The 22,442-nt window shown below is 44.8% G+C and overlaps 11 protein-coding genes across 11 annotated transcripts; 5 read left to right on the forward strand and 6 right to left on the reverse strand.

Moving 5' to 3' along the window:
- Window positions 1-77: 77 nt before the first annotated feature.
- L203_101767 (uncharacterized protein) lies at window positions 78-2,839 on the reverse strand (the record flags this gene model as incomplete). Its single annotated transcript, XM_066211202.1, has 7 exons — window positions 78-122; window positions 177-488; window positions 536-1,243; window positions 1,295-1,491; window positions 1,540-1,655; window positions 1,704-1,808; window positions 1,857-2,839. 7 exons carry the CDS (start codon window positions 2,837-2,839, stop codon window positions 78-80), a joined length of 2,466 nt encoding a protein of 821 aa, XP_066067299.1.
- A 597-nt stretch (window positions 2,840-3,436) lies between these two features.
- Window positions 3,437-4,454, reverse strand: L203_101768 (ribosomal protein L24; the record flags this gene model as incomplete). The annotated part of the gene is made up of 5 exons (XM_066211203.1): window positions 3,437-3,523; window positions 3,572-3,685; window positions 3,736-3,819; window positions 3,876-3,988; window positions 4,439-4,454. The coding sequence occupies 5 exons, from the start codon at window positions 4,452-4,454 to the stop codon at window positions 3,437-3,439; spliced, it is 414 nt and encodes a 137-aa protein (XP_066067300.1).
- A 1,515-nt stretch (window positions 4,455-5,969) lies between these two features.
- Window positions 5,970-7,940, forward strand: L203_101769 (uncharacterized protein; the record flags this gene model as incomplete). Its single annotated transcript, XM_066211204.1, has 3 exons — window positions 5,970-6,705; window positions 6,756-6,923; window positions 6,973-7,940. The coding sequence occupies 3 exons, from the start codon at window positions 5,970-5,972 to the stop codon at window positions 7,938-7,940; spliced, it is 1,872 nt and encodes a 623-aa protein (XP_066067301.1).
- Window positions 7,941-8,314: 374 nt separating this feature from the next.
- On the reverse strand, window positions 8,315-9,184 carry L203_101770 (methionine-R-sulfoxide reductase; the record flags this gene model as incomplete). Its single annotated transcript, XM_066211205.1, has 6 exons — window positions 8,315-8,357; window positions 8,416-8,475; window positions 8,531-8,641; window positions 8,702-8,747; window positions 8,800-8,878; window positions 8,981-9,184. 6 exons carry the CDS (start codon window positions 9,182-9,184, stop codon window positions 8,315-8,317), a joined length of 543 nt encoding a protein of 180 aa, XP_066067302.1.
- Window positions 9,185-9,518: 334 nt separating this feature from the next.
- Window positions 9,519-10,595, forward strand: L203_101771 (uncharacterized protein; the record flags this gene model as incomplete). Its single annotated transcript, XM_066211206.1, has 4 exons — window positions 9,519-10,135; window positions 10,190-10,293; window positions 10,353-10,372; window positions 10,428-10,595. The coding sequence occupies 4 exons, from the start codon at window positions 9,519-9,521 to the stop codon at window positions 10,593-10,595; spliced, it is 909 nt and encodes a 302-aa protein (XP_066067303.1).
- Window positions 10,596-10,871: 276 nt separating this feature from the next.
- On the forward strand, window positions 10,872-12,014 carry L203_101772 (uncharacterized protein; the record flags this gene model as incomplete). The annotated part of the gene is made up of 7 exons (XM_066211207.1): window positions 10,872-10,893; window positions 10,945-11,165; window positions 11,225-11,250; window positions 11,311-11,406; window positions 11,514-11,722; window positions 11,773-11,894; window positions 11,952-12,014. 7 exons carry the CDS (start codon window positions 10,872-10,874, stop codon window positions 12,012-12,014), a joined length of 759 nt encoding a protein of 252 aa, XP_066067304.1.
- Window positions 12,015-12,178: 164 nt separating this feature from the next.
- Window positions 12,179-13,486, reverse strand: L203_101773 (uncharacterized protein; the record flags this gene model as incomplete). The annotated part of the gene is made up of 5 exons (XM_066211208.1): window positions 12,179-12,290; window positions 12,354-12,517; window positions 12,566-13,054; window positions 13,119-13,356; window positions 13,413-13,486. 5 exons carry the CDS (start codon window positions 13,484-13,486, stop codon window positions 12,179-12,181), a joined length of 1,077 nt encoding a protein of 358 aa, XP_066067305.1.
- A 265-nt stretch (window positions 13,487-13,751) lies between these two features.
- L203_101774 (uncharacterized protein) lies at window positions 13,752-14,501 on the forward strand (the record flags this gene model as incomplete). Its single annotated transcript, XM_066211209.1, has 3 exons — window positions 13,752-14,189; window positions 14,238-14,397; window positions 14,452-14,501. The coding sequence occupies 3 exons, from the start codon at window positions 13,752-13,754 to the stop codon at window positions 14,499-14,501; spliced, it is 648 nt and encodes a 215-aa protein (XP_066067306.1).
- A 135-nt stretch (window positions 14,502-14,636) lies between these two features.
- On the reverse strand, window positions 14,637-17,716 carry L203_101775 (uncharacterized protein; the record flags this gene model as incomplete). The annotated part of the gene is made up of 5 exons (XM_066211210.1): window positions 14,637-15,230; window positions 15,282-15,423; window positions 15,470-15,713; window positions 15,769-16,318; window positions 16,367-17,716. The coding sequence occupies 5 exons, from the start codon at window positions 17,714-17,716 to the stop codon at window positions 14,637-14,639; spliced, it is 2,880 nt and encodes a 959-aa protein (XP_066067307.1).
- A 230-nt stretch (window positions 17,717-17,946) lies between these two features.
- On the forward strand, window positions 17,947-20,769 carry L203_101776 (uncharacterized protein; the record flags this gene model as incomplete). The annotated part of the gene is made up of 6 exons (XM_066211211.1): window positions 17,947-18,479; window positions 18,650-19,136; window positions 19,186-19,226; window positions 19,647-20,486; window positions 20,537-20,605; window positions 20,670-20,769. 6 exons carry the CDS (start codon window positions 17,947-17,949, stop codon window positions 20,767-20,769), a joined length of 2,070 nt encoding a protein of 689 aa, XP_066067308.1.
- Window positions 20,770-21,428: 659 nt separating this feature from the next.
- On the reverse strand, window positions 21,429-22,164 carry L203_101777 (uncharacterized protein; the record flags this gene model as incomplete). Its single annotated transcript, XM_066211212.1, has 3 exons — window positions 21,429-21,539; window positions 21,589-21,888; window positions 21,946-22,164. The coding sequence occupies 3 exons, from the start codon at window positions 22,162-22,164 to the stop codon at window positions 21,429-21,431; spliced, it is 630 nt and encodes a 209-aa protein (XP_066067309.1).
- Window positions 22,165-22,442: the final 278 nt, after the last annotated feature.

Here is a 22,442-nt window from a genome sequence, read left to right on the forward strand (position 1 = left end):
ACAGTCTGCCAAGCACATTCTTCTCAATGAATGCCAGATTCAAAGTCCCATTTGCTCACACAACGATATGTGGAAGGTTAGAGTTGGAAAAGATCGTGGAAAACAGTGGGTATTTCTGCCGACTGTACTATGCTTAGTATTCCAAGAGTAAAAGAAATAAAAGAATCAGAACCAACTTTGAATCGATAAGCGCATTCTGTGCTCCTGAGCATCTCCACGTCACCTCCGGCAGCCTGCACAAAACTGACAATTACACCGTTCACCTGAGGTCCCTGTCTGCTATTGGGAGGGACAGCTGCAGCGGCTCGTTGAGCATATCCCTCAACACTCCTCGGTAGGTCAAAGTTGATAACAAGGGGAGCCCAGGGTACCTCGGGAGGCTTTACATTCACATCAAACACTACGAGAAATCGTGGGCCATTGCCGGAAAGCGATAGGCGCCATTGTTGAAAGACCGCTTTTCTTTGAGATGCTGGCATGTCGGAAGTCTGAAAGGCCAATCAGCACTTGAAAGTTCTCAATATTTGCGACTTACGAGATACAAAGTCTCCCAACTCCTGCTCTGTAGCCTGTATACGACAGCCTCAAGCATTGAAAAACTTCCAACATGTATGATAGCTTGCCATAGAGGGTAATCATCTAGCATTTTTACAAGCATATCAAGTTTGTATTCTCGTGCCCTCGTTTGTTCTTCTTTGTCTCCAACATGGTTTCTGCCCGAACCGATTGTGCCAGGCCCCACCTCGACAGAAGCATTGCCAGCCTGAGCGTTACCCGTAATGGTCAAATAGACATAAGTATGCTTGAGATGGACAGCAGGAGTGACAGAAGAAACAGATTCTTGAGAGTTAGTTCCGCCTTCGCGTCTGACGAGCACTCGCACAGGGTCACGAACTTGAAGAGATTGCGAAAAATTGATGACATCGGTAGGAATGGTGTTTGAAAACAAACAAGTCTGTCTTTCAATACCACTGGTCGCTGATGTACTTGGTAGAGCAGAGCTTTGTCCGGGAGCACCAAATCTACCTCCGCCTTGGTTAGGATTAGGGAAAGGCGTTTTGCTAGCAGGATTAAATGGCGAATCTCTACCTGCATCATAAGGCGAAGTAAGTCCAGGAGAGAATGGTATAGTCCCTCCAGGCGTAAGCCCTCCGTTTCTTCCCTTGGGTGGAGGTAAAAGCTTGGAGATGTTTAGTACAATCTCATACAGATTCCTCGCAATGAGCTGGTCAACCTCGTCCAGCTACAACGTTGTCAACCCTGGCACAGTAATTAGTGCCGAGTTCATACTTACGATCAGCAATCTGCACTCTCCTCCTCCAAGGCCATTTCGACTGGTCATGACCTCGCAAACTTTTGCAGGCGTTCCAACGAGCAAGTGAATTTGATCTCTCTGCATTTGGGTAATCTCGTTATGAAGGTTGCTCGAACCAGGTGCGCCAGCTGCGACAGCCGCTCTTATGCGAATAGGGCCACCCACGCCACAAATAACTTTATCTTGCGTCAATGTTGATACCAGATGAGAGTATAGAGGCTCACGTTTATGGCATTGCATTGCCTGGTCAACAGTTGTTGTGACGATAATCACATAGGGACCATTATAAGATCCGGTTGGTTGAGGCAAGCTCTGACAAAGATGAAGGGCTGGAATAACACTGAGAGCTAGTGAGGTCTGTGTCTACTAACATAATACAGAGTCTTACTAGGAAATGATTCTCTCCGTTGTAGGAGGTGCTTGAGCAATGATATCACTGCCCTTGATCATGAACGGCAGAACCCTCGTCTGTATCTTATTAGGAGGGCCAATTCTATCTATCTGTCAGGACAGTTCCATAGAATAATATTATCGCTCTCACCCGTATTTTGAAATTGATCTCAAAAGGTCGATTTTGAGATTCAAGTGTTCCCATTTAGATATAACAATACCGCCTCCTGGTGTCGCTGCACCAGGCGTTAATACCCCATCCCCTCTCCCTGCATCTCTCCCGCCTGGGCCTTGAACCGCCGGGCTTGGCCATTCTCCTCGTCCTCCATGTGTCTGCCCCTGGCTGATATGTCCGTGATGCCCCCCTGCGAAATGACTGTGAGAGTGACTATGAGAGTGGGAATGGGAGTAGCTGCGATGAATTTCGGGAGACACGATGGACGAAGAAAATGAGCGGTTGATTCCGGGGCGAGTAGATAAGCCAAAAAGACCCGTCGAAGTTTGAGCGGGCGAAGTCAGAGGGCCCGAAGGTCCAAAGTCCTGCCTCGGCACATCTAGAGATAATGGTCCAGGATGTCGGTCACCCGTCAAACTCGAGGGACCTAAGTGCTGCCCAGAATGAGCCTGGGTAGACGGCAGAGAAGGCTGGCGCGTCACAGATTGTTGCGCCTGAGAATGTTGTAAACGCTGCAATTGTGCAACACTTGTAGACAGTGCTGAAATTTGCTGAGTAAGGGCAGCGATAGATGAATCTTGTGAAGCTGTTCCAAACAATACTGTGTTTTCATTGGGAGTAATTGGCCTCGAAGCAGCTGGCGACAGTTGACTTGATACGCCTGTTTGAAGAGCCAAACTACCACTCACCCCGTCAGGAGGAGTATTTGAATCAAACGGGGAGAAAGCCTGTGTTTTCGGTAAGGACGGTCCAATCTCTGGCAAAGTCAAAAGAGTCTTCAAAAGATCTGACAACTTTGCTACCTCCGCTGAGAGTGCAGATACCTGCGCCTCTGTACGATTCATACGGGCCAATAGCGAGAGATAGGCATTGGATGATTCGAATTCAGGAGGAGAAATGTTGGCGCAATGTGAAGTCGTGAGCGGAGGAGTAGAAAGAGATGAATGGGCAGATGACATGATGTACAATATGGTTGAAAGCCAATTTCCTTCCTATAAAACTGGAATGGCTTTTTTCTTAAACCGCAAAGTCGAATATGAAGAGATGGCAAGTTGAGAGACGGCGAGTTGCAATGAGTAATCTTTGTAGCCTTCGAAAGGTTAAAGTGATTCGACTCGCCCAGCCCAGAGTTTATTGGGAGGATATCGCTTGTGATAGTTTTCGGAACACTATTGTTGGGCCTAAAAGAAAAACATTGATGAGAAAGAAAAGAAAGAAAGAAAACAAAAAACACCAATGAAAATGAAGATCTAAAATCAATAAAAAACGAATGTCTGGAACGAGCGATTATGCCACTCGTTTCGTCACTCATGTCACCCAGTCACAGCCCAGCTTGTTACTACTTTCTTGGAGCGACCTCACAAGGCTGCAAAGCATGCTTTATGTTGATTGTATTCGGTGATTTAATGCCAGTGCTGTCAGATGCAGGCGACTTGGAGGTGAATAAATAGATTCCAGAATATTACTATATTCTGATGCAATAAAGTACAAATAGTGAAGTATGCTGGCCATAAGGGATAATACATTCTTGTCCTAGAGCAAAGGAAACGTATAACCTATTCAGCCATCTCGACGTCACCCTTCTCGGTCTTGGCAGCTTTGCTGCCCTTTCGCTCGAGGATAGCCTTCCTGTCCTTGTCAAGCTACCGGAAAAATCAGTCTTGACCATTCATTGCGAAAAGACTACTTACTTTGAGGGAGGTGATAACGACATTTGAGGGGTGAATACCGACTGGGACAGTGGCGGCATTGGACTTCTCAACGTGAACACGGTCGACGTGGATAACCCACTTCTTCCTGTAGACCTGAAGGTTTCGTTAGTTATCGTCATTATACATTCCGCGGGCAAACGAACCTGAGTAACCTTGCCCTCTCGACCCTTGTACTTTCCACGAACAATGAGAACCTCATCGTCTTTCCTGATGGGCATGGATCGGGCCTTAAAGTTATCATTAGTAATCTTATATGAACAAGCAAACTGCTCGAAGCACTTACGTTGTGTTCCTTTCGAAGCTCCTTGCTCAGAGGAGAGGACATCAACTTTCTCTTGATCCCAGATGGGGCAGAGAAGTGAGCCTTACGAGACTTTCGGCGGTCAGAAGCGAGGCCTATTGGAGAGACAAGGAGTGGTTAGCGATCAGCACCGGACAGTCCACCTTCCTAAAGGAGCAGGTGCGGTACGGCAGCAGGACTAGCACAGAGTGCTGTCTTTTGTTCTTTGGGTACTGAGCGTTGCGGAAGGCGAACCGATTGATGCTAAGATTGAATATCGTTCTCAAAGTCGCAAAAATATTGATTCAAGATAGTCGATAGAAACGAAAGCACGACATCACACATTCTTTTCCAACAACACATCCTCTCATTATTACATCCTCGTTTGGGAAACACGACGATGAACGAAGAATATCCGCCGAACGTCATTTCACATGTTTATTGTCTTCAGATGAGTCGAGCCGGGCATCCATGAATCCGGTTGCCGAACAACGGTCTCTCTTCAATTTTTAAACAGAATTGCTTGCTCGTACCGCACCTTTGCTCTTCTATCAAGGCCGACTCACCCAAGGAAGACGCCATTTTGCTATTTTGTCGTTTGAGGTGCAAGCCAAAACTTGTAGTCGATATTCTGATAAAAACTGTACCAGGCAAAAAGCGGAAGTAAATTCGGGGAGATTTTGTTTTTCCGATTCTCTCTGAGTGTGGCGGAAATTTTATAGCCGACCAAGTCGACCGGACTTGAAACTCACTTACATTGATAAGTAAATCAAATACATTTACGATAGTCGGCATTGTCCACTATTTATATACTAATTTCTACATCCAATGCGAACATGCACTAGTCCAATTCCATTTGCATTCATGTGCTTACCTTTGTTTTCCAATGTAATTCTCAGTCTTTTATTACCTGTGCTGAGCGCTGACAATGAAACAACTGGCGGCAGCTTTTTACCATTAGGGGCGAGGGCAGCTGCATTGAAGGACGTCAACGCGAGATGAACTGTCAAAGTCAAAACACGTTTATCTCTCTCAACTTCTTCACTGTAGCTGGCGGAACGGTCGTCTGTCCAACTCCTTGAACGAAAAGATTAAACTGATCAATCTATGTAAATTGTTTGCCTGTCCGTCTCCCTCTTCTTGGCAACAATGGATCATCCTCAACATCAATTTCGTCCCTCTCCATATTTATCGTCGATCTTGTGAATTCACCGCCCTTCAGTTTGTCTGAAAACCGTGGTGTATGGCTACTTGATTATCAAAGTAATCACATACCCATGATCCACTAGGCCAGCCGTCTGCAGCTTGATTCTGAAGCGAATTAGGCTATGTGGTTTAACCAACGGCCGTATCATAACTCTGCGCAGCTCCTTCGATAGGTAAACTTCTCAATCCAACATACCTCGCTCGTTGTCTGCCAGCAGGTAGGCTCGCCTCTTCCGATATATCCACTGTCTCTGCGCCTATTTCACTACTTCCATGTAGCGCCTCCAACTCGCTAGCGCTTCGACTTGAGAGTGCGATGTGGCCCATGGAATCAATGGTTTGGCAGAATAGGAAAATGGTGATGATTTCGAAGCACCTGTGACGGTCCTAAACGCTGGCTGTCGCGGTAGAGAGGAAGAAGACGTCGAGTTGTGCCGCAAAGAACGTAGAAAAGATACCATTGTGAGATGTCCAAAACACCAGTTAATCCATAATATTATGCTTATCTGATATGATTACAAAAACATAGCCACTAGATCCATCAAAACGGACATATCCGCCATTTTGCTTCCGTCTGGGGCTCCAACTTTTCTGAACGCGACTGTTTTCTTTTTCCGAAAACTTATTCAAACTTTTAAAGTTTCAGGGAACGAATTCTATTCGTAGCAGTCAACAATCTTCCTTGGTTCCATTGTTTACCTTCTTTCCCTCACTTGCAGCTATTCTTTCTTTTCTCTCTTCTTGCTGAGAATAACTCTTTCAACGCTCACCATTGTCGCTCTTTACCTGTTGGCTCTTTTACTACTACACGTAAGTCGTCCGTTGGATAAGTAAAGGGAGACTAACAAACTTTTGGCTAGATTCTCCGACTTTGACTGTTATACACATAGAATGCCTCGCATCGCTGCCAGAACAGAATGTTACGATACACTCAGGGAATGTATGCGGCACTACAAGTCAAAAAGAGACCATTTGCTGCACCATCTCGGCAAAACGTCTTATATTGATGGCTCTCAGTTTGTGATTGCTTTCATCTCTCCAAAGGGAGAAGTGGATACGTTCCAATCAACATACCTTAAAGAACCTTTTGAAAAAAATGGCAAAGGAAATGGAGGTGGTATACTCAATATGGATGCTTTAAAGCAGCATGCAGCGGTTTTGAAATCAATGATGAAAAAGAGGAGAGAAGAAGAAGGAAAGGCTACCCGAAAGCCTGCGTTTCTTGTACAAGAATCAAGTGAGGCGGTGGGCTCCGACAATGAAGATGTCGAAAACGATCAGGAAGAAATTGAAAATGGAGATGTGGAGGATGTCGATCCAGAAGATACACTTGTTAACGAAACATCTACTCTTTTGGTCGACGGTGGTGATTCCAAAGTTTCCTCTTCAACGCCATCATACCCAGAGTATTGTCTTACTCTCCAGCCAGCCGAAATTCTCTCTTATTTTGAAGAACGCTTTGCTGCGGTTCATCAAGATACTTGCAAAATTGTTGCCAAAGCTTGGATCAAGGTAGTTGAGCCAAAAAAGCAAAGCAAGTACCCATACAACAAAGGGGAAAACTCCAGGCCTAAATGGTGGCCCAAGGATGTGGAACATCGCGCCCCCGACCACATCAGCAAAGAGCGTGAGCATTGGTCTTGTCGGAACTTGGATCTTCTCACTTGTGATTGATAGAACGTATTGCACTTTTGATTCACATCTTGACCAGCGGTATTGCTAAAGTCTGTGATCTTGAACTCTCAACCGCCTCAGCGATGGTATGGATTCCGCATCAAAAGATGGAAATGTTGAGGAAAATATGCCTGGTTGGCAGAACTCACGAAAAGTGGAAACAAACAGGTGGTAAGTTTGAGATCGTTGTCCTGCGAGTATTTTCTAAACTTGTAGCCAGATACAAGCAAGCCGTTGGTTGTTCCCATTCCCCCAAGTCTTCGCCAATTGGTGGAAGTAGAGCCGGTAATTGCGTCGCTCAAGTTCCCTCAAAGCGCACCCATTTTCAGCCAAACTCGTAAGCGCTCCCGTTCCCACTCCCGTCTCAGCATCTCGACCATACACAGCACTCACCACGACGCCAAACACTCTAGACTGAACCCAGACTTGAGGAGTCACAGCTCCCAGCAAGTCGGTGAATCTGCTTGGAAATCTCGGCTTGTAGCTCACTATCCAAGATGTGTGCCTCTGGGTGTCCAGATGAATGAGCCCCGCCATAACTCCTCTCTCTCTCAGTCCTCACTTCATCAAACGCAGTCATCCCTTAACATTCCTTCTCATGCTGGCGCAAACTATCTGCATCATCAGCACAACCTAACTGGCATCATGGCAAGACATCATTCCATGTATGAGACTACAGATTCGAGATCTCCAGTTTATATTACACAGTCAATGGCTTCCCGTGTGGCCCAAAACTTCAAGTCTCAAAATGCTTCTACCTTCCTCCGCTTAAATACTTTGCAGATTCAAACTGCTTCTGAATCTGCTTCTGGCTCACCAAGGGAATCTTCTTCTGAGCCGTTATCCGCCACGGCCTCATTCCCAACCCCAATCTCTGCCCCTCCTCCTCTTTCTGTACTGACACCTACTTCTGCTCATCTAACACTGTCGCAGCCACTCTCTACAGCTGTTACATCTACAAGTGACGGATTTGTTAGGTCGGCGAGCGCCCAAGGGTACATGCAACAACAGCAAATAGCATACCTACAGACACATCCGCCACTAGGCTATGACTTCTTACAGACCGTATCGGCGCCAGTTTACGGGCAAGACGTTTCCGGTTCCGAAAGTCAGGTATTTGGGCATTTCGGATACCAAGGACAAGAGTATGATTATGGGATGCCCACCATCTCTGACCAGAGATATTGATAGAGGTTGGAAAAGTATTCAGCACCCCCTTCCTCTTTAGGTTTGGTATCTTCAACTTATCTTGCTACATAATGATCTTTGATAAACCTGACAAAATACACGCTGTGTCACAACATCAATACACCAAATGTAATATATCGTTTTATGATAGTCAAGTCTATACCTTCTGTCTTTGCTCTCTTGTTAAACTGCCGTATACCTTGATGTGTTGAGAAGATGCACTTATTGTCACTAAGACGACTGCTGCACTGCATTGAAATATGAATGACCTTCACAGCCTTGTTTGATCGATTCGAAAATTATCTGCATCACAGCCTTGTTTATCATACTTCTTACAGTTACAGATTTGGTGCAACATTTTACTATCGTTACAATTATTCCTCCTTGAAATTCAATGAAATACCATTGACACAGTGACTATCGCCAACGTCAGCTCTCACAACGTTTAAGACTGATGCTTGCGAGTATGATGTACCGCTCGTCAGTAGGGTTTGGAAAACCCTCGCCTTTGAATACATGACCCAGATGGCCGCCACTAATCCAATAGCTATCAGACCAAACTAAAATCTGTCAATTACTAGATAACTTGCCAATTTGCACAAGTAATTTCAGTGCGAGTCATTCCAAGTGTTTGGTCTTCATAGCGTACTACAGCACCAGGGATTGTGTCAAAGAATGCTGGCCATCCACATCCAGATTGACTATCATTGCGATAAGCAAGAAGAGCTGGAATTCTCAAATAAAAGGTGAGCAAAGCTTACAATTTTGTTTTGGAAGTATACAAGGGAGCGTCACAGCCCGCACAATCTAAACAAGCCATCAACATTTGACAACTGGCATGTAACTCAAATGAACATACGATACACTCCCTTGTCAAAAGAATGATCATATGGATGAGAGTTAGGCCTCTCAGTACCTTTTTGTCTCAAGACTCGAAACTGCAGACTATGCATAAGCAAGTCGTTTCTCCGCTTTCCCGCATCCTCAACATCTACTCACGTTCCCCATCATCATCTCCTTCTCAAAAGCACCATACTTACTTGTTCAGGGCTTAGGATTGCGTGCCACTCATTTTCAGATTTTTGCACCTTGGGTTCTGGCATGTTTCCAGTTACTTTCGAAGAAGAGCTGAAAAGTGCAAACGGTAGTCCAAAACTGGCGGATTGAGTGAAAGAGGAGGCTGTCCAACGTTTTCCTGTGGCGGCAGTATTTATACTAGATAACCTTTGTGCGATTAATCGCATCAAGATGAAGAATGAAGAAGTAACTTGAGTAAAGTTGAAAAGAGAAATACCATTAAAATCAAAAAGATCGATAGTGACCAAATGTGGAGGTCAATGACATCCTAGGAATGCGGGACATGAAAAAATAAACGGGACTTGCTGTCCGGCAAAGAAAATTAGCTTTTTCCAAAGAAAAAACATTTCTCAACTTCCTCAACAAGGCCATATATACATTTATTATGCAACGACTATAATTTCAAGACAACATATATTCGAGACCACATACGAGCTTTAATCGGTACGGCAATTGTTGCAAGGGAGATCAATTCATCAAGTATATTACTGGAGTAACGATATGCAGCTCAGCGCCGTTCTCTCCAAAGGCTCAGCTTCATCTTCTCGGTGGCTTGCACGCCAATCTCGAGACCCCTATGTTCGACAGCGCAACAAAGACACGTCTAATGCTTCACGCCTTTCTTATCGCTCACGTTCATCTTTCAAGCTCATCTCGCTCGCCAAATCTCATCCAATTTTGACAAAAAACACAAGAGCAGTGGTAGACTTGGGTGCTGCTCCTGGTGGCTGGTCCCAGGTAGCTGCACACCTCTTGGGCCTCGACAGATTGAAAATCCAAGAAGAGAAGCCGCCCAAAAGCCGGATATGGGCAATAGATCTTTTGCCCATGGAACCTACTCGCAATGTGCAGATTCTTCAAGGTGATTTTCTCTCGTCCTCTGTTCAAGAAACCTTACGGTCGATGGTGGGCAGCCCCGAGTTAGGAGGCGGTGTCGATGCCGTGTTGAGCGATATGATGGCTCCCATGACGGGAAATAGGACCAGAGATGTCAATTTGAGTCTTGAGCTATGTGCGGCCGCGACTGTGTTTGCTAGAGGCGTATTGAAGAAGGCGGAGGAGGGCAAGGAGGTGAAGTTGGTCAAGGGCAAGAAAGAATACCCTGGTGGCAGTCTAGTGTAAGACTTGGCTACCATCGTCAACATGTGCTTGAGTTGATATAGTTTCGATAGCATCAAGTTCTTTGCCCATCCAGATTTGGATGACTTCAAGAAAAAAGAGCTTGATCCATGGTTCAGCAAGGTGGTTGTAGAAAAGCCAAAAGAATCTCGGAGTGGTATGTCTTGAAAAGTGTTTGCGCTTGATACTTGATATTAACATCTCATCTCTGAACAGAGTCGAGTGAGGCATACTGGGTATGTCTTGGATTCAAAGGTGACGGACGAGTTTAAGACTATAAACATGGGATAGTCTCATCTTGTCATCTTGCCATCAGACTTTGTGACCAAACATCTTCTCCTGCAAGCGACTTCCAATTGTTCGTACTCAGATAACCTGGAGAGAATGCGTCTTGTCGGACAGATCAGATGGTCAGGAGCAAAAGCTGGATATCTGTCAATTCCAGGTGGTCTTGTATGAACTTTTACTATCAAGGCTTATTTGCTTATTCCAATTCTTCTGTACCCCTATTACCAATCATGATTCTCTTGAATGCTGCCGTTTATAGTCAGGATTATAATGCATAATAGTAACTATCTTGTTCCTCATATAACCTTTTTGATTACGTAATTACTTATCAAAGCGCGTATGCTGTTATGATTTGTATTGGTTTTTTGATATTTTTGTTCTTTTACCTTTTTGCTATTGCTCTCATCTTTGAAAAAAAGGAAACCTCGCAAAGTCAAGTGATTAATCATGTCTGTCTACGTCGGTGAATGTGGGTGGTTTTTCATGACATTGAACATGGACACAGTCTGACTGGTGGTAGCTCGAGGCGAACTTATTGCTTGGCTTAACGACCTCCTCGCTCCTTCAGTGGTCACCAAACTCGAACAATGCGGCAAGGGAGATATATACTGCCAGATTATTGATTCTATTTATGGTGATTTGCCAATGAGTAGAGTCAAGTTCAATGCAAAGATGGAGTACGAGTATCTGGATAACTTTAAGATTTTGCAAAAGGCCTTTACCAAGCACAAGATTGAAAAGGTGTGTTTGTAATAACGCTATGGTAGAATTTTATGCGATATGCTCACTGTATTACGTAGCCTATACCAATTGAAAGGCTCGTTAAGTGAGTCAACTGCGGTTGATTATTCCATAAAAGAAGTCAGAGATTAATATAAGATGACAGATGCAAGATGCAAGACAACCTTGAATTCTTGCAATGGATGAAGAAATATTGGGACATGCACTCTCGTGGAGACGGATACGATGCACAAGGTCGAGCGTAAGTTTGTAATACCATGTCGTCGGCGCTTAACCTACTTCATCATTCCCATGCTGGTCCTTTTTACGTGTATTTTTCAATTGAATGTTGATGTGATATTTGTGTAGCGGAGGGACAATTGCCTCAGCTTCATCGTCTCGTCCCTCAGCAGCGCGAGCTCGTGCTGCTGTAGGCGTCTCTGTTCCCGGCTCCCGAAGCGTTTCTGCTGTTGGTGGAGCAGCCAGCTCTGCCCAAGTCGCCGCAATGCAAGCCAGGGTAGCCGAAATTGAGGCTCACAGCGAAGGACTATTGAAGGAAAGAGATTTCTACTTTGATAGTTAGTTTTGGACTTCTTGAACCTACAATACTAGGGCTAATCTGGAACAGAGTTGAGGAATATTGAACTTATTGTGCAAGATCGGCTAGCAGTGGAGAACATCACTCAGGAAGAGACAGACATAATGACAAAGATCCAGGACATCTTGTACGCTACTATAGAAGGATTTGAGGTATGTCGTGAAAGTTTGAATGTTCTTGTCTTTGAGCATGTCGATGACGATCTATAGGTACCTGAGGACGAGCTTGCAGAACAAGGCCAGCCACTTGAGGCCGAAGAGGAGACGTTCTAGACTATCAAACAATTCATGGAAGTTTTGTCTCTAATATTAATGCTGGAGATTGTTGCATCGTGTATATTCATTGCTCTAGAACTTTTCAACTTTGTTCAATGACCTAGTGAAACTTAGAACGCGTACATGCGTTGTGACTAATCACTCTCTGGGCACTACCTTTGCTACAAAGTTATGGACATCATCTCAGTTCCTTTAGTTCCCCATGTTATAACATAATGCTCAAGAACCAGACGGAGCTCCTCAATTTCATCAAGTATCTCTAGTTTTGATATTCTTTGCAGCACTATCAGCATCCTGGTCTCTTGCACATGTTCACCTGGGCCTCACGGCACCTACCTTTGCAACTCTGCAGGCTCTATGATCTCTTGTCTGATCTGCCAAAGTGTCTTAGCCCCAGCTTTATCAAACTTTCCTTCTCCCAACTGTGGTGTCGTTAACCTCTCAGCATGCGATTCAGGTGTTGGAAATGGGTCTGATCCTGGGATTTCCAGATTACGCATCTTGGGCCAGGTCAGCTATGCTTATTTTATTGTGAGAGGAGCACTTGCAGATAAATTACGCCTCATGACTTTTCCAAAAGCATCATCTAGTCCAACCATTTCGTATACAACTCCCATACATTGACCAAACGTCTTTCCAAACCACTTCACAATCTCTTGAGAATCTTGAGGTAGCATATAAGGAAACAGACACTCTGCCAAAAACAATGTGGGTAGAGAAGGATCCAACAAAGGTAAAAGTTCTGAGGAAAGAATGTCTGAGATAGTCTGAGAGGGCTGGTCTGTAGAGCTTCGGAGGTCTAAGGGAATAAGGTCGTACAGAGGAGAAGCAAGCCGTGTACCGCCTTTTGATATGGTATATGGCGACTTGAAAGAAGATGGAGGTGCCATCGATCCACTCGAGTGTTCACTAGTAAAAGTAGGTGAGAGATACTGCGAAAGCTTATGATGTCTAGCTATCCGCTGGGCTTTGGGCGAAGTGAGATGAGGAAAGTCTATTTCGATATATTTGCTTATGTTAGGCGTTATTGGTCTTGACTTTGAACAGGTGAACATTATACTTTTTACAAGTTGAAACCCTGTGCATCTGCTCAAGACTTACTATCAACCGCCAGAACCTAGTATCGCTCCCAGCGCCCAAACTAACCACTTGCTTCCCTCCATTGTCCAAGAACTGGTCAATGAGTATATCTATGCCCCACGTCCGATGATGTGTTCCGACATTGATGAGTGGTGGCTTCTTCGTGCTTTGGCAAGAACTTCCTGTATGATCAGACATAGGAGGTTTGTAGAGCAACGATGCGAATGGATCCAATATATATCCCCTCTGGGTAGCAGAGCTAGGGTTGATCAGTCAGCGATATCTTTCCAATCTAGATGATCAGAAAGCACGAACAGACGAGACGAAGCTGCGTCGTCATCTGTAAGACGTATAGCATCGTCTGGATGAGAAGAGGCAGAAGATGACATTCTGTTTCGATGTTGCTGGCTTTCTTTTTATTATGACTATAATATTTGCAAAATCAAAATCAAATTGAATTTGAATGTCGTTTATGAACTTTTATTGTAATCGTAGTAGTATTACAGGTAAACCGTATAAACGGAGATAGATCAAATGTCCGTTTCATCACGTCATAGGTGAATAAATCGAGATTGTCATATAAATATCATTGGAAAGTTACTTTTGATATCTACTTTGAAACTGCTTTTTCTATAAATATAATCGATATTCAACATGTCATTCAGGCCCACATTATTGTCATCCATAATCCGCCCATGGCCAACATCTTCTATGACGTTCTCCCGGCCTCTTCGGTCTTACCATGTCTACCGTCGTCCCGCATTTCGTGTTCGAGACATTGCCATTGCCCGTCCAATTCCATCTCCTTCTTGGAAGGCGTCTCCTCTAGGCCTTGGGATCGCGGCGTCTCTTGCCATATTCGCTTTCATCCCGTCTCAGCAAGTACAATGCCAGTCATTTGTTAGCCAAGCTACCTCTCCAAGGCTCACAAACAATGCAAGCCACGTTCTGGACGAAGAAAGATCAACCAGTATTGTCAATGCTTATGAACTTAGCTTTGGAGCTATCTGTGGTATATGTGCTGGTGTGTTTGTTAAGAAGGGTGCAAAAGCTATAGCTTTCCTCCTTGGCGGAGCTTTTGTCTTTCTCCAGGTATGCTTTTTTTACTGTAAGAAAATTATGGCGAGCTGATTGTTTTAGTATCTCGCCAGCAAATCTTATATAAATGTAGACTGGACCAAAATAGGAACACGATATGATAGTGCTTTTGGTACTAAGACTGCCACTGGTGGTTACAAAGGACCAACTGTTGGAAGGGTTTGGACCGGATTGGTAGACTTTTTGACATCCAATTTCCAGCGTAGGTTCACAGCCAGAATTGTCAAGGATGAAAGCTTACCGAAAGTTTATCTAGAAAGAGCAAGTTTCTTGGCTGGTCTTGCTCTGGGTATCCGTCTCGGTTAACCATGCCAAGATTGTCATAGACGATGATCTTGATCATTAATCAATATGATTACATATGAATTAAGATACCATCATACATGTGTTATCATTATGTACACAGTTGATCTTGTTCTTCTACTTCATCTTTCTTTTCTGTCATGCAAAGATGATCTCCCAATCACTCGTGACATCCAGCTGAGCCTTGACCTTCAACTCACTAGCCTTACCCTCTCTCTTGCCTTTCGCACTCTTTCCATCTGTCCATTCAAACTCGAGCTCTTTTCCATGAGATATTCTGATAGACTTGGGCTTGGCAGCAAGACCCAGAATTATTAGCTGAGATACCTTGACGTGGGCGATAGTGTCTGCAAATGCATTTGAAGGGTTGTACGCAGCCACAGTGGCCTCGTTTGAATGAGAAGGGGAGGCAGTGGCAGGGTGAACGATAGACTTGAGGACACCATTCTCAAGTACAAATGACCTCCATACATACTCTCCATTGACGTACCCATAACCTACTCCATCGTCCAGATACACTTGGCCCTTGGCTTTACCTTCTTTGCCAACAGCAACGATGAGTGTAAAAGGATCCTGCCACATTAGAGTAGACGACCGGCGAGAGCGAGAGCGGATAGGGATTATATGTCCTCCGCGAAGGAGAAGGGGAAAAGTGGAAAGTGGAGTGTGAAGAGTGAGAAGACTACCTGGAGAAGAGGGGAAGAGGTGGTGAGTGAAATAGTCGTAATATGGCTACAAAAGAAAATGAATAAAGTAGTTACAGAAAATTGCATATCTACTCACCTGGTTGTCGGAGATGTACACTTGTGTTGTAGTGGCTCCTTCCTGAGTAACAGGCTTGACTAGTAATCCTTCATCGCCAAGATAGTATTGGTCTTCTATTTTGAAACCTTTTTCATCCTTTGGGAAGACAGCATATTGAGGCCTATAGCTTTATCAACGAACATCTCAATAAAGAAGGAAGTGCCCACCTGATAATAGGTCTGCCCCAAACGCTAGCCTCTTTAAAAGCATTGTACCAGACAGGTAGCAAGCTATACCTCAACTTCAACATATCTCTCAAGTATCCCTGAATAGGTTCCTCAAACAGGTAAGGTTCACGGCGTTTGGTATCAATGTGTGCGTGGGCACGAAAGAAGGGCATGAAGGCACCAGCTTGATACCACCTGACGAGAAGTTCATGAGAAGGATTTCCAAAGAAACCGCCCACGTCCGCTATCAGTCAGTTTGTGAGCCTTAACATCAAAAAATAGAGAGTAGGTAAACGCACCGCCGACGAAAGTCATTCCAGCGATAGCATTTGATAAGAACATCGCAGTCTCGCCAGCAAGATATTCCCATTCACCCATATTATCTCCAGTCCAGATAGCCCCATAACGTTGAGATCCAGCGAAAAAAGATCGAGATAGCACAAAGGGTCGTTTTGCAGGCTCTTCACGCTTGATCAAAGCTTGAGCCGTTTGGTTATGAAACATCATTCCGTTGATATTGTGCAGATCTCGATGTTCCCATCCGTCCATGTGAATACTGTCCCGAGGCATACTGATCTCAGGGCCATCAAACACTGAGGGTTCATTCATGTCATTCCAAATGAAAAGAGCATTAGTAGAATCTTTCCAAGTTTTGAAATCAAACATTCTAGTCCACCATGTCCAAGACTTGGGGTTGAAATAGTCGACCCAGACACTGGATCCAGTCCAGCACCAGCCTTCTAGATTACTTCCATCAGCTTTCTTGATGAGGATATCGAGATCAACAGCATCGTTGTAAACTCGAAAAGAGTTGGTTTTCTTGATATGGGGGTCAACAATCGCTACCATCTATGGAAGGGTTATCTTTGTGCCTTCTTGCATTGATACGATGCTCACCTTTCTGCCTTTGTCAGCAACAGCATCAAGCATTTTTGTGGGTTCAGGGAAATGTTTTTTATCCCAATCAAAATATCTGTGTTCCTCTGCATACTCAATATCCAACCAAGTGACATCCAAAGGCATATCGGCTTCATCAAATCTTCTGTTCACTTCAAGTACGTCCTCCTGGTCATTGTAGTTCCATCTACATTGGTGATATGCAGTAGACCATTGGGGTGGAAGGGAAGTAGGGCCTGTCAGTGTAGCATATTGCTCAAAAAGATCATTGGGGGATGGTCCGGGAAGGAAAAAGAGGTCAAGAATACCAGATTCTGATATCCAGTGAGTCCTCACAGCATCCTTATCATGCCTTACATCCACAAAGGTATCAGATCCAACAAGGTTAAGGACGCCAACAGTATGGGATTTCGAATGAGCGTGTAAAAGAGGTACGGAGCCGTAGAGGGCCATTGGAGAATCTGCAAGGTACTCAAAGATATCAACATTGTAGAGTCGATAAGGATCAGAATAGTGGGCATTAGGCCCGACAGTGTCTGGCAGTGAGAGAGGCGAAGCATGCTCAGGAAGACCATATACGTCTTGGACGCCTGGGAAAGTAATATCAATAGCAAAGCCTTCAGGACCTTTGGGTTTGAGATCAGTCCATTTTTTCCATGTTTCTTGATATGCGTCGGCATCGGACTCTTCAAACCAGCTTCGGTCCTGCTCTTCGCTTTGTAAAACAGTCTGTTCGCCCTCACCAAGTGCCTTTGGCTCCGCTTCAACGTCTTTGATACGAAAATGCTCCATGTGGAAGAGAGAACGATCATTGAAGACAATCTGAGGCTTTCCGTTGCGTACATAACTGATCTTCAGGGGAGAATGAATGATCTCTATAGAACAGTCTGACCCGGTTCCGTAGGTGATGACACTTTTTCCCCCTACAGTTTTGAGAGAGGCTGTGGGGTCAATGTTGGGCTCAGCATTGAGTAAAGCCCATTTCGCAGTTTCATTATACCTCTTGAAGGGGGTACTTGATCCAATTTCATCAATTCTAAGTCGAGCGATACCACCACCCTGCTTCAAGATGTCTACGCGTAGTTCAAAGGCGATCTGAGGATGAAGTGATGACTTTAGAGGCCATTTCCACGAGCCGCTATCAGCTGTTGGGGTAGCATCAGAAAGAGAATAAGGAGAGTAAAATGTTCCTCTAGGTGCGGCTTCTTGTTTGGTTGCGATAGACCTTAGACGACGGCAGAAGGACGCCTGAGCACATTGTTTGAAGTCTTCTCGTTTTACTGCGACAGTGAAGGGGATGAGAAAGAGCGCTGACCAGAAGAAAAGAAGCGATTGTCTAATTAAAGGCATAGTGAATGCCCATTTGTTGTCTTCTTGAAAGATATAGAATGAAGACAGTTTACTTTCTCAAAGCTGTTAACCGAGTGCAAAGTCATGACGTGGAAGGAAGTGAAGGACTTAGGTGCTGTTGTCCGGACAAAACGGAAGTAAATGGCAAATACTGGTAAGTGGCAATTAGGCAAAAGAATCGCCATCGTATATTTTAATTTTGAATTTCTTTCTATTTCTACGCCTCAAAAATGTCGTTGAGAGCTTTATCTCTCCGTCGCCTGCCGCGATACAACAGAGTACCGTTGCCACAGACCTTTCTTTCTCGATTCTACGCTACGCAAGATTCGCCCAGACCATCAAGAAATTCACCTCCACCACCAGGCCTTGAATCTGTCTTTGGCGGCAGTACAGGCAAGCAAGGAACGACTGTATCTCCACGGCCACCGGGAATTAGCTCGCCTTCCGGCCCATCCCTGCCAAAGAAACCCGATGCAGGTCTGCCAGGTTTGGAAGGCGAGGAGAATTTGCCTGAAGATCAAAAAGATGGAAAACAACAAAAGCCAAAACTGAGCGAGCAACTGAGTGGCAAGGCTGGGAAGAGGGTTGGTACAGGCGGAGGCGGAAGCGGCGGTGGGGCTGGTGGTGGTCCAGGTGGCCAGCCTAATGGGTTTGGCGGCATGACTCCGAATCAGTTGCTATTGGTGGCATTAAGCACTTATGCCCTGTGGAGTATGACAGTCCCCGACGATGTCAGGACTAAGGAAATTACTTGGCAAGAATTGTAAGCATACGCTTTTACGGCTACGAACGTCTGTTTCTCTCGAACAACATCTTCTCGCGTGAATGGTGTGCTTGATAACGGGCTTAGAACCCATTATCAAAATACTCGTCACCATTGCCTCCATTTATTCTGTGTTCGTTGGCAATCCGTGTTTGCTGACTTTGCATTAGCCGAAACTCTTTGCTCGCCCGAGGCCTTGTCTCTTCTCTCGAGGTCGTCAATCGTAGCAAAGTTCGAGTTCATCTTCACAACCCCATTGTTAACCAGGGACAGCAGGCCAACGTCACTGGCTCTGGCAACCTTCCGTCCCCTTCTCATGGCCCTGCTCCGTATCAATTTACTATTGGGTCTCTTGAGGCTTTTGAGAATCTACTGATTGCTACTCAAGACGAACTTGGAATATCCCCTGCTGAGAGAATACCAGTCTCTTATAGAGAGGAGATTTCGACATTTCAAACGATCATGCATTTTGCACCAACATTGTTAATTGCTGGATTATTGCTTTGGATGGCAAGAAGAGGTGGCTCAGCCATGGGCGGTAGTGGGCCTGGTGGTGGTATTTTTGGCGTCGGTAAGAGTCGGGCCAAAATGTTCAACAAAGATGAGGAAGTTGCTGTGAGATTCCGAGATGTTGCTGGTATGGATGAAGCCAAAGAGGTCCGTATCTCGTACGCCAGCAAGGTCTGTCTAATCACTAGCCATACAGGAGATTATGGAGTTTGTCAAGTTCTTAAAGGAACCACAGAAGTATGAGAAGCTCGGTGCCAAAATCCCTCGCGGTGCCATTCTCTCCGGGCCACCTGGCACCGGTAAAACTCTCCTTGCCAAGGCCACCGCTGGTGAAGCCGGAGTTCCTTTTCTTTCTGTTTCCGGTTCAGAGTTTGTTGAAATGTTTGTTGGAGTTGGTCCTTCTCGTGTACGAGATTTATTTGCCAACGCCAAAAAAAATGCTCCTTGCATCATCTTTGTTGATGAAATTGACGCCATTGGTAAATCGCGAGGCAAAGGCGGCAATTTTGGTGGTAATGACGAACGAGAGTCGACATTGAATCAACTCTTGGTTGAGATGGATGGCTTTGGTACGAACGAGCATGTGGTCGTACTTGCTGGTACAAACAGACCTGATGTACTTGATTCTGCCCTGATGCGTCCTGGTCGATTTGACAGGCACATCGCAATTGACCGGCCCGATATTGGCGGACGCCGTCAAATCTTTGCTGTTCACCTTAAGCCTATTGCTCTCGCTCCCGACCTTACTATAGAGCGTATCGCCGAAAAACTTGCCCTCCTCACTCCTGGATTTTCCGGTGCGGATATTGCCAACGTCTGTAATGAGGCTGCTCTTCGAGCTGCTCGGCATAATGGAGAATATGTTAGTGAAGAAGATTTCGATGGTGCTATCGAGCGAGTAATTGCAGGCCTTGAACGCAAGTCTAGGGTGCTTGGCAAGGAGGAGAAGAAGACTGTGGCTTATCATGAAGCCGGACATGCCGTCTGTGGATGGTTCCTTGAACATGCCGATCCTCTGCTGAAAGTATCCATCATTCCTCGAGGTGTTGGCGCTCTTGGCTACGCTCAATATCTTCCCAAAGAGCGTTTCCTTTTCTCTACTCAGCAGCTTATGGACCGTATGTGTATGACGCTTGGTGGACGTGTTTCCGAAGAAATATTCTTTGATCGGATTACTACTGGCGCCCAGGATGACCTTCAAAAGATTACCAAAATGGCGTTTGAAGTTTGTGCCAACTATGGTATGGATCCCAACATCGGCCCAATCTCATACGGAGGGCGTGACCAGCAAGGCGAAGGGTTCCAAAAACCGTTTTCAGAAGCTACAGCTGAGGCTTTAGACAGGGCTGTAAAGAAGATGGTAGTAGAGGCGCATGATAAAACAACCAAGCTCTTGACAAAGCACAAGGAGGATGTGGAAAAGGTTGCGCAGCTATTGTTACAGAAAGAAGTGATTACTAGAGAGGATATGAGGTTGGCTTTAGGGCCAAGACCATTGTATGTCTACGCATGTTCACTCCAAAAACCGCTGACCATGAGTGTTCTAGTGCCAACAAGGATGAGATGGATGACTTGATTGAGCGAGAGTTAGACCGGAAACAAAATGGACAGGAAAAGTTCGTCGTTTCCACGTATCATGTTTTTGTCTATATGTTCTGACAATGCTTTTCTAGACAATAGAATGCTGGTAACCCCGTTGCCTCTTAAACTTATAGATTTATCAGATCAACTGAAAATTTTGCTGAACAACGCACTACCCCATTCCAAATTATTGGATTAAAAAGGGTTTTCACTTCTCACAAATACTACATCATTCTGAATCTTTTCATTTGCTATTCTCTCAAACACAAACGACGTTTGAAACTATATCTGTCCATCATAATTTGATATGAGGTAAGATTGTCGAAGAAAGGCTATATGAGGGAACGCTCCATCAGAAATCATACAGTGATACGAATGCATTTCTGCTATATGCTGTCATTGAATTGGCAATCCAGGAGCCTGATTAGTGCTCTTACGATCAAAGTATATACTAATTCTCGCCTCTCTTCTGTCATCTGTTCCCTACTTATATATCTTTACATTCTTTCTTCTGTATCTCTGGCCACAGTTCTGGTAGAGCACCAACACTCATTTAATCATTGAAGTTAAGTCCGGAAGCCCTAATTAATACTGAGATGGGAGACCAAGATTGTTAAACAGTTTTCAATAGTTTTACTTGACTATACCGTTTGGGTGGATAGCAATTGGAAATTCGACAATTCACATGTTGCATGAGTTGTGTACATAAATTATAATGTAGACGTTGGACTTACAAAAAGTCCGTAGGGCGTAAAAGTTCTCGTAATTCAATTAATCCTATAAAGCTATACGGTGCCAGACCATCAATGGAGTCAGAAGAAACAAACAGATGCAGTCGAGTCGACAACATTGTTGGTATCATGACCGATGAAAGACGAGAACGACATCATCTTCGTCATCACTTTCACTCATATCGTCACTCTCGTCATCGTAATCCAAGCCTTCTTCTTCAAGACTGCCGATTTCATCCTATGCCAGCAATTTAGTAACAATACGAGATTGAAGAGAAAATAGTTACTCTCTCACTCTCCAAGCAACAGTCCACCGCAGAATCTGCCTTCTCGCTTGGTTCTTGCCCGTCAATGGATAATTCAGACATACTTTGATGAAGACCCATGACCCTTTTGCGAGTGATTACCGTTCTTTGTTCTTCCTTGCTTCCACACTCTGACAATTCCTGCAAAGGTGTCGCGATGACTGAGAAGGGAATCCCATCAAAATGAGTGATTGATCGTTTACGTTTATTTCCGACAGGAGGCTGCGTGAGAGAATGAAGTGTTGGTATTTGGGCATATGGTGGAATTGCTCTTGTGGGTGTCTGACATCTCAAGATTAGCTATCATCCATACGCCATTCCTATAGTATCAAAACATACAGAACGTTGAGAAGGTGGTAGAGATTGCGACCGACACTCTGACAAGAGGTATTTGACCACCCGAACCAACGCCGGTCGGGATGATAAGATGACCGACAGGATAGAAACAAGCAAGATATTGTCAGATGGCAAGGTGGCCACTAAATGAGTTGCAGACGCAGTATACTGCACACTGTGGCTTTCCAACGTAGCGCGCAAAGGATAAGTGGCTGTAGCCATCTTTCGAGGTGAGTGTGGAAGATTCAATAAAAGTGTTGTGGCGATTGCTGTAAATGCAAGTAAAAAGTCAAGTCGACGCAATAAGGCTGATCAAAGATACAGAGGACGAGAGTAAAACCTCAGCAAGCATATACTGAGGCGTGCTGTATACGTGCTGTATACGTGCTGTGTATCCTACACATGCCGTCAGACGTCAATTACCAATGCCAGTCGGATGTTGGTCTCCAGATCCGGTTCTGGCGTCAGTCTATCCTCGGATATAGCAATGTTAGGAGAAT

The sequence above is a fragment of the Cryptococcus depauperatus genome, chromosome 2, assembly GCF_001720195.1.
Source record: "Cryptococcus depauperatus CBS 7841 chromosome 2, complete sequence".
NCBI lineage: Eukaryota > Fungi > Basidiomycota > Tremellomycetes > Tremellales > Cryptococcaceae > Cryptococcus > Cryptococcus depauperatus.